Source organism: Rutidosis leptorrhynchoides, chromosome 9 (assembly GCF_046630445.1).
Source record: "Rutidosis leptorrhynchoides isolate AG116_Rl617_1_P2 chromosome 9, CSIRO_AGI_Rlap_v1, whole genome shotgun sequence".
NCBI lineage: Eukaryota > Viridiplantae > Streptophyta > Magnoliopsida > Asterales > Asteraceae > Rutidosis > Rutidosis leptorrhynchoides.
The window spans coordinates 132,820,001-132,831,452 of NC_092341.1; the positions used below are offsets into that span (position 1 = coordinate 132,820,001).

Here is an 11,452-nt window from a genome sequence, read left to right on the forward strand (position 1 = left end):
AATTATAGGACTGCACCGGACAACTCCAGGTGGACATATTAAATATTCTACGGGTGCAAGGAAAATTAACCCAGGGTAAAAAGTAAAAAGTAAAAGTCAAACATCGTAACTACGGAAGTTAAATAAGCATAATACTCTCTTTATTGTATTTTCATCTCGTTTAGTTAAAGTACTTTATTTTTACCGTAGTAATTTTTATTTACTTTGTTGCTTTATTCTAGTTTAAATTTACTATATTGTTGTTTGAATTAAAAAGAAAAGCCAAAAAGACAAACCGGTCGTTAAACGGTAAATCCCCCAAAGTTACTAAAATTAATATAAATTACTAACTCTAACTTAATTACTTAATTTACCTAGTTAGCCCTAGTAGAGCACCCAATAAAAGTGTCCACGGACCGACCTCCCGGACTTTACCTTAGCTATATTACTATACGATAGGTATACTTGCCTATTGTATTTTAGTTTAATTTAGGTGATTTCCTGTAGTAAATAATATAAAACTGATAACCGTTTCGTACACCTAAGAAAACACATCACCAGGCTGTTATAGAGAACCAGGATTGCATCTTTATGTGTGCCTTACTTGCTAGCTAGGGTGCCTTAGCAATCTAGGAAACTATAACCTTTCCTGCCTTAGACTTTAAAGCACTTAGGATTGCCTTGTAATCTTAAAACATATGCTTTACAATCTTATGTTAAAACTGATCAAAATCTTTCTCCTAATGTTAGGGTGTCTAATTCTCATCAAGCGAATAAAATGACTCTTTTCGATCCAACCGAAAAAGATACTGAAAGGTCTTCCACTAAAAGACCAGTCCAAAGCCCACCTTATGGCTTTGGTGGTCCTCCCTCACTAAATTATAGCCCAAATGCTATTCTAAATTCACATGGGTCTCCTGAATACTATCCAACCCCGAGAAATAAGGACAAGAGGAAACGTCTTGAAGAAACTGGTCCGTCAAAGAAAAGATCCCGATCTCCTTCCTACGACGAAGTTGATGCCAAGTACGAGGTCATGAATCTGCGAAAAATTACTGATGGCCTAATTCGCCATATTGCAAGGATCGATGTTCAAATGAAGGAAAAAGATCTAACAATCAAGAAGCTCATGCTGAACTAAAGAAAGAGATAAAGTTGGTGAAATATGAAAGTGATAGAAATGCCTGATGGGGGAAGCAATCTCTCTCCTACCTAAGAGAAGATGTTGACCTTAGATTAAAGATGGAGGAAAACCGCGTGAATAATCAACTTTCTATGAGGGGCTACAAGTACCATGTAATCAACGATGGTGTTTCTAATCTTTATGATAATCTCGAGTTCCTGCATGAGAAACAAAAGGCGAAGAATGAGAAAGTTGAGAAGTTTATGAAGAAGGTTGAGGACGAGAAGAAGGAATATGAAGACTTCTTCAATCTTAATATTTCCTAGTTATTTTTTTTTTCAATTTCCTACCTATGTAAAGGCTATTCCTTAAACTATTTCTATTTCCGAACCGTGTAATAAAAAGGCTTGTTTAATGCCTCGTTCTTAATAATATAAAGTGTTTCATTTATCTTTATCCTGCTTAAATTTTTTCAAACTTATGACCTATCAGATTTATCAAACTTCTATACACCCTTATGTAGTGAAGAATCATGGTTCGTCCAACCGCACCAACTCTTACCACGATGTTTCATAACTTTCTCGTTTGACCATGTCCATTTCATAACTTTCACAACTTCCATAACTTTCAAAGATATGAAAGTTGACCAAGTCAATAAAGACTGCAACTTAAAACTAGTCAACCATAACCCGACAAGTTCGTAACTGTTTTCATGGATGACATTTAGATCTTCTCCAAGAGTGAGAAAGGACGTGTGCAACATTTGCAAAGTCAATCTTGAACTCTTAAGAAAACGAACAACTCTACGTAAACATTTCCAAGTGCAAGTTTTGGCTTAAAATCGACATGTTATCGATCCAGCTAAGATTACTGCTATCCTTAACACACTATATTATAAATCATCATTGATCACATATCCTGACCTTATGGAGTGACCTTGGAATGGAAATATGAATTAGTGAAATATAATGACAGTGGCCAATGTGATTATATTACGGTAATTCATAGAAATATTTCAATATCATGACGTATGGAATAGAAAGTGAATCAAAGAAAACTCTCAAGCTATCTGTTCAAAAACCCAAATGCAAGGGCATGAAAGGAGAAAAATGATCATCTTGATATGTAGTAGATACAAAGAACTCATTCTAATCAAACTATATATCTATCTCATACTCATTTAACAAACTTTCATGTACCATAAAAGTTGGAAACAATCGAATCTTGAAATTTTACATTCATGTATCCTAAATGGATATCTCCTGATCATTGATACTTAATCATCACTTGTTATATCCAAATCCTCTCTGTTATTACACTTTTGGTGTAAATTTTCATATGACTTTCAAAAACCCATGTCATTTGAACCCTCAAACATCGGTATTACAAACACCATGTCCAATATCACATTATCTATGTCTAGATGATAAATATCTCATATGCATAATCTTTTAAAGAATGGAACCTCCATACGTGTATCGTGTTGACTATCATAGTCACGAAACTTCTGTACTCGTACATCTACTTATAATAGACTACTTGGAACCATGCAAGTAATGGTGTCATACTCAAACAATAATCGATCGTTGTTAACTCGAAAATCAAAGGTGAAATACACTATCTCAAGTTGTGGCTTGAGCTAAACTCATCACATCTGAAAAATTGCTGTAAAAATTGAAATGATTCCATCATACTTTAACGTATCCTCCTCTCAGACCAACTAAGGCTGAATTCAAATGATCATTACATAGTTGAAAGTCACTGCTTTAGCATTTATTTATACTTGTCTATGCGACTGCCAGATTATTCATGCCGAGTTCTCGAACTCTCACTATCACTCGAACGATTCAAAGTTGTAAATCTTATTTGAAGTTCTTTCATACATAACTCTAAATCCGAGGGATTTACACATTTGATGATAATCACATTATCATCCTTCTTACTTTAATGTTAACATTTTGAGTCCAAGGACTCGTGCCCTGATAAAAGTCAATTCATTAGATTTCACTACCTTGAAACAGTTATTACACAATTATCCTCCGGAATTTTTAAAATCTTCAATCAATTTTTCTCAAACAAATAAACTCTTAAATACAAGTACCCCGTTTTCCAAAGATTTCTTACACGAGTCTTTATTTTCAAACTATCTCGGAATTTATAAAAATGATTTTTCACTTATGCGATTTATAAAATCTTATACAAAAATTTAACTTTACGTACTTTTACTAGTACATATCAAATTATATTTTCGCTTCTACAAATTTCCACTTTGATTAAATCGGAATTACTTTACAAAATTTTGCGTAACCCTAGTTTTACTATGAACATCATTTTGTCACCTCCTCTAAAATTACTTTCACTAATTATATAAACACTTTCGCATTTTTATCAATTTACCTTTGTTTTATCAAATTAAACATTCTTTTAATCAACTCTTTTTCGTAATGTTCAAAATATTTCACGTAAAATAATACGTGTTGTACATAACTCAAGTCTTACTAATAGCTTCGCTTCGTTTATATTGACACATCAAACGTCACAACTTTTCAAAAAAAAAATTACTTTGGCTTATTATTAAAAATTTTGTATTGCTCTCCAATATGTTTGGATCACCTTTATTTTCTTTCTCCGTGCAAGAATGAAACATATCTCCCTACAAATATTATCTCTTCCTTGCTATGTTAGTCATTAAGAAGTTTCTACTTCCGGTATTTCACGGCTAAACCACAACGCTCTCGTAAACGTTAAATCTATGATCTTTCGAACAAGGAAGAAAAGGTTCTTTCATGGTAGAAACAATACCTTATAGACAATGATTCACATATTCTCATCCACATTTGAACTCGTAAGTAAATAATAAACCGACTCGCCATTGGTGCGAAAACACTTTTCCTACTCTGAAGGAGTTACCTTAAACATTTATGAAGATACCCTAAACATTTCTCCCTTTTTGGTTTGCAACTAGATGTTATTCTAGTCAAGTTTTAATCTATGATTCGACATGAAACTGAAATCATAAATCTTAAAGCTACATTCTGAAACTATTTCTAAAGACAAGTTCTCATGTATACTGAACGATGTCTTACATTTAATTGCTCATATTATCCTGAGGTCAATGGATCCTCAACTAATATCTCATTTGTCTATTAGACATCTTTTGAAAACTAAAGGTATTATGGTTACCTTTCGCAACTTGAAGCTGGTACTATCTCTAACAAACACCAGCCATACATCAAACTGCATAACTGGAATCTTTACATACTCTACTCTATTTTATCTGCCCTACTATTGCAGCATAAACATTCAAGACTTTAATGAGCTCAACGACATATTAAATGCTGGTATAGAATCATCTTTCCTTTTAAAGGAAAACTAGTCAAACGACACTTTTGTTATTCCTTGGAAAATCTCCGCATTTAATGCACTTTGCAAACGACCTATTAAGGTTAAGGATCATGAGATCAAACGTGTAAACAAAGCAATATACTTATTGTTAACACTCATTCGAATTCACGTAAGGACCCCGATTGTACTAGGGAACGTGAAAATTAAACTCTATTGTTAAAATCCATTGGAATTCGCGTAGAGGCCCCTAATATACATGGGAACGCAAAGACCAAAAGATACGGAAATACTTTCATCTCTTCTCAACTGCTGATGCAAACAAGAGCTCTACCTAAAACTTCGGGACGAAGTTTCTAATAACGGGGAGGTACTATAAGAAACCTCATTTTTTCCATTCTATATTTTTAGAATATTAAATGCCCAAACAATATAATTAAAGTTAACGATTAAACTTTAATCAATAATTGTTAAGAGTTAAGAATTATAAAACATAATAATTAACTTTGTGTAATAAATGACAAGTTAATAAAAGATAAAAATAATGAGCTAATAAACTTTCGTGAACAAAATATAATACTCTAAAACTTGTAGCCTTTAAACAATTGAATTAGAACCTTTAATGAGCCATTTAAGCTAATCTAAAGTACAAGGACTAAAATGAAAAATCTCCAAACTCTTACTTGCTAAACCCTAGCCGAAATTAAAAAAAAAAAATGAAATGCCCAAAATACCCCTCCCAAAATCGGCCCACTTAGCCTCCTCCACCTCCTCCACCTCCTCATTTAACCTAACTTGTTCCCTAAGCAAAACTTAACCTAAACCTAATTCTAGATCATTCCATATGCATCTATAAATAGGGACCTAAGCTAATGCAAATTTTGTACCAAATCATTCTTACAATCTACTCTATCAAAAACACAAAATCTCTCCCCCTCTCTTGGATTTTCGGCCAAGGTAACCACCACCACACCACCACCATCTTCAAGTGATCTTCAAGCAACCTTCAAGTGATCTTTATCGCGTTCTTCGTGTTCATCAAGATCTTCAAGTGTGTTCATCAATATTCAAGTGTTTTGATCTTCATCTTCAAGTCATCTTCATCTTTTTCTTGTTAATCTTCATCATCATTCAACAAGGTAAAAACCCTATATCCAAAACTTTTAAATTCTATCTTGTTAATTCATTTTTATGTTCATAATCATATTCATGTTCTTGATCTTATTCATAATCATATTCATATTATTCATGTATAAAAATAATACTATATATATATGCATATACATACACGAAAATATAAAAAAAAATGTTGTTTGGTCTTTAAACCCTGGAAGATTTGTTAGAAGATTTGTTAGTAGTTAAAAAAGGAAACAAATAAATATATACCTAATATATATACATATACGATTCTATACATATATATATAAAAAATAATTTTTTTTAGTATATACATATATATACGGTTAGATATATATAAAAAAATAAAAAATAAAATAAAAACTATATATATATATATATATATATATATATATATATATATATATATATATATATATATATATATATATATATATATATATATATATATATATATATATATATATATATATATATATATATATATTAAATACTTAATTAAACCTAACCCTAATTATTAAACCCTAATTTACATTACTAAACCCTAAACATTTATTTATATAACCCTAATCATTAATACTACTATTAAACATTTATTACTTAAATCCTAATACAACTTATACTACTATCTAACACTTATACACTTATACTATTACTAACACATATACTATACTACTTATATTATAAGATTTACAATAGTCATTCACGATAGCGTGAAATTATTTGAACGTCGACACTGCTTAAGGCCTAGGGTGATCATTGGTACCACTATGGGACGCTTGTGGATTTCGAATGCCAAACTTAGATTTTGGTCGAGAAATCCTGGGCCAACCGGTAACAATTGGTCATTCTAGTGACTCGTCGGTGGCATAGATGTTTGGGTATGGTGCACAATATCAACCCGACTATAGTAATCAAACACTTAGTTACTTTCACACTTAATAAGTGGTAGACTTATTAAGGACAACTCACTAGTGTTCAACGCTAACTTACTATAAATGGAAACTTTCTAAATATGGAAACTATCTAAACATGGAAACTTACTAAAAGAGAAAGAGAAAACTTACTAAAAGTGGAAAACTTTCTAGATATGGCAACTTTCTAAATATGGAAACTTTCTAAAAATGAAAACTTACTAAGAATAGAAACTTAGCAAAACGAACTATACTTAAGTACATACATACTTAAACTTATCTTTAACTCGGGCAAAACATCTAAACTATTCTTAATGTCATTAGGTTGACATTAGGCTCACGATCATCCAACTCACTTATCTTTCTCATCCAAGGAATAACGAACTCTTCTCCTATTAAGGTGAATTCATAGCCCCACTCTTTATTGCTAGCAAATTTATTTAACTTATTTGGGGTGAGACACATGCTACTTTTACTATTTACAATTTAGACACAAGTACCAACTGTTAAACTATGCTATACTCGGCTATGTCCGACTAAGTCCCTACAGTGATATTTTTAATTGCTCGTTAAATGCATTTTTAATTATTGGGGTAGGCCTATCGGGAGTAACGTCCCCGATACATTTGACCAAGTCATTGTATTAATTAATAATGAAATTAAACCAACAAGTATAGACACAACTTGTCATTGGGGAAAACTTTGAACGTTTAGTCTAAATATCACGAATTGGCATAACTTTTTGGTTCGTGCGAGATCAACTTTTAAGATCTTTGTGATCTTCTTTAACAACTAAAGATCTGTGTGATCTACTTATGAAAACAAATCTTGTGGTTTAAAAACAATGACAGCTACTTTTGTTAAACCTATGATTTCACTCAACCTTTTTGGTTGACACTTTAGCATGTTTGTCTCAGGTGCTGATTGATCAAGCTTACGTATCTTCTACTTCTGTGATGCTACTTGGACATAGGATCTCAAGAACTATCGCATTTATTATTATTGCATTTGAAACATTTACATCATTGTAATTTAAATTCTTGTAATGACATTCTATTTTCTTCCTCTGCGTTATCAACAAAGTTTATTTTTATCATATAGAATTGTTCTCGTATTATAATATGTTGGTTTATTTGATATTAGTGACATTTTCTTCCAGACTCTATCTGGAGGACGTCACAGTCACACCCATCAGTCAATAGAGTAGATATACAGTACAAATCTTGATCAATAAGAACTCAAAATTACACAATACCCAGAAAGTAAATCGATTAGAAACGGAAAAAAGGTAGAAAGCTTCAGTAACTCAAACAGATTCAAACTTGTGCAAGTGAAGGTGAATGAAGAAAACAAGATCGCAACAATAATGGTGGAAATTGAGAATCTGGTGAGAGATCTAAAGCAGTAATCCATCACCTAATTGCTTAGATTTAGTGTTTTTTTACTATACGAGTGCGTGTGAGAGAGGAGATGTGGATAGTAGGTTCTCTCCTTTTCCAAAAAAAAAAAAACAACTTGAGGGACTCGGATTGCAATTTTTTTATAAACGAAGGACCAACGGAGCAAAAAAGTCGAACAAAAGAGTAAAAATACAATTTTACCCTCACATGCATGGCACTTGTCCAGGGTTAACGGCTAATTTAGATGGCAAACTGACGGAGGGACTCGGATTGCTAAATTTTGCAATTTTAAGGACTCGAAAATCAAAAAAAAAAACTTGAGGGACTCGGATTGCATTTTCGTGTATAATTGAAGGACCAACGGAACAAAAAAGTCTTTTATTTCAAAGAGTAAATAGGTAATTGCACATGCTAATGTTTTACTATGCTTCCACACTCTTCCCTTCCATTATACCTAAGGATGGCCATGGATGTTTGATTTATCGGATATCTATTCAGTCCTATTCATCGGATATCCATCCGATCTGATCCATTTAGATAAATATGGATGATCTAAATGGATGATAAATGGATATGGATATGGTATGGATGATTTTAAAAATTAAAGGATCGGGTATGGATGACAACTTATCATCCATGGATATATCTATTTATCATCTGAAATACATATATACGTATAAATATATACATATTTACTTAATTATATGCATATATATTTAAATATCCTTATATGTGTACACTATAACTATTAATATGTTATCAAAATTATAGATTGTGAAGATACAACTATGTGAATGATATTGAATTCATATATCATAATATATTATACATCTTTGTAAAAAATATTTTGATGATTTCATTTCATAATAAGAATATTTTTTTTGAAAAACATAACATCCAACAGATACCCGATAACCCGCTTAATGCATCGGATATGTATATGGATGGATAATTAGTATTTAAATGAATATGGATATGAATTTTAAAAATTAGATGAATATGGATATTGATATAGGAGCACTCGATCCATATCCGATACATTGCAATCTCTAATTATACCCATCTCCACCCCTCTCCATATTTTCCTTCACGCTCACCAACTTCCACCATCTTCATCTCCACATCATCATCATCACCGGTGCTAACACCCTCGCATTCCCCGACTGTAACCCACTCCGTCATAACCGCCTCCATCCTCTCCGTCATAATTATCGCTGTCATGTCCTCCGTCGCAACCATCGTCGTTTTCTTTGTAAAAATCAGGGTTTCAAGGTTTTATGATGATAACGACCGCCGTCGTTATTATCAACTTCACAGCCTCCGTCGCAACCATCGTAGCTTCCTTTGTAATTTAACACCCTTAAAAGATAATTTTTTTTTAAATGGCCGCCCAGACCAAGTGATATGCCACGACGCGGCAACCCTTGGTCGCGACGCGGCCCTTCAAAGGATTTTAGATCTGCTTAACAGCCCTCCTGAAATCAAAACATTTGTTATGTCGCAGCACGACATATAGTGTCGCGGTGTGACCTTACACGGTTGTTGATACTGAGCTGCAACATGTTACAAAAACCACATTTTCAACATTTCATAATCACCCAACATATTTTAACAACATAATACATAAACAAACTTGATTAAAATAGTTTCTTACATCGTCAAACATTACGGAAATCTTTTAATCATGAGCGATGTGTTTACACTTCTAAAATATGACATTTGGTCCCAAAACTTAAAGGAGACGTGGTTTACGAGTACAAAAGACTTGGCGTTAATAAGCGGTATCATTAGAACTAGATTCAAAATAGGTACTTGCACTACCACTTACTAAAACCCAATGCTCCGCTATCCTCACATAGGCTCCTTACCTTCACGGTGTCCCTTCGTTCATATAAAACATAAAACAGCATGGGGGTAAGCTTTCATGCTTAGTGAGTTATAGGTGAATAATATAACATATATCATTGAGCATAATCATTACATCACTTTGTCTTTCCAACCCAAATGGTTGCTTAACTTACTTTCGGATCCGACCGATTACTTACCATAGACACAACTTACTAAGGCCAGCCCTAGTAATCATGTCCAAGCTAAACGCGACCATAGACATACACATATGCCTAAGCTACCTTGAACACATTACATTCATGCATACATACATAGACACCCAAGGTGTCTAAGCTAAGTCATACCATAGACAAGATTACTAAGCAAGCTTAATACCCTTGCCTAAGCTAATCATCAACCATAGATACAATTATTAGGTGAACCTAATAATTCTATCTAAGCTATTCATCTAGTGCACTTAGTCGTTACTCTCTTGCACGGATGCAATCCGAGAACACTAAGCCACTCTTGACCCGCCCAATTTACCCCCTATAAACTCACCTTGAATAAACGAGACTCCTTGATCACTTGAAGCTCCTTTGCCTTGATTAGCACCTATAAATGAGCTAATCTCATTATTAACATAATTCAATGAAAATACATCTTTCAAAGCTTACAACATTTTCATATGCTTACTCATTTGACTATATCCTCTTTTTACTTCTTCAATCACATGAACACTCACATACATGACATTTTTAGTTTATCTTTTCACTTTTCCAATCTAGTAACATTATCATTTCCCTAAATGCACAATTTCTCAAGTTTATCTCTTACAAACATGAACTTGTAAATCTTTCAAGCATTTCATCAAACATCAAAATGTACATAACCCATTTCTACTACTTGCAACCCTAAAATCATAATAATTCCAAGTACTATTACTTACAACAATATCAACAATTCACACATAAACTTTCTTCTTTACAAAATTCACTAAATCTCATAAACATCTTCATTGAGGCATTTCATCAAACACCTAGTGTGCAAGACTTGATTCTAGACTATAAACATTACCAAATTCACAATATTCATATCATACACTCAATTAGCAAGTTCATTCATGACCTTACATCTAACATCAATTAAAATTTGTTTTTAATCATACAAATGTGCACATTCACAACCTACTACAACTTATAAGCTTGAGATTCATCTAAAACACCCAATTCTAGTGATACTTAGACATAGAAGTTCATACCTCATCTTTAGGGATTTAAGAACCCTAATTATGCACAATGGAGAAGAAATGGAAGATTTACAACTTGCTATAGTGATTAAGGCACACTAGATTTCATAAATTCCCAATTGCATGCACTAAATTCTTCCAATTGAAGGTTCTCCTTCTTCCTCTTGCTTGGGTCGCCACTTACACACACACACACACACACACACACACCTTCTGTATTTTTATTTTGCAACTGATAATAAGATTTCTGCATTTTACTTCTTTTATTAAATTAACTTTGCTTTATTTGCACTTTCTACCCTCCCCACCAAAACTCTATTATGGGAGGTCCTTAAATCTAACTTGCATCTCTAGTCCCTTCCAACTTAACTAAAAACCATTAAATATTAACCACTTATTTATACAAAATCATACCATCAATATATATAACAATTTTAAATTACATAAAATATTACCTTAAATAATTGGGATGTTACAACTC

At 32.7% G+C, this 11,452-nt stretch overlaps 1 protein-coding gene across 1 annotated transcript in view; it reads right to left on the reverse strand.

Annotated features, from left to right (window-relative positions):
* The window catches only part of LOC139868389 (uncharacterized), a 16,666-nt gene extending 7,565 nt beyond the window's left edge, over window positions 1–9,101 (reverse strand). Inside the window, exon 1 of the mRNA XM_071856722.1 lies at window positions 8,955–9,101. Within this exon, the coding sequence (XP_071712823.1) occupies window positions 8,955–9,101 (147 nt within the window). The remainder of the gene's footprint in view (window positions 1–8,954) is intronic.
* Window positions 9,102–11,452: the final 2,351 nt, after the last annotated feature.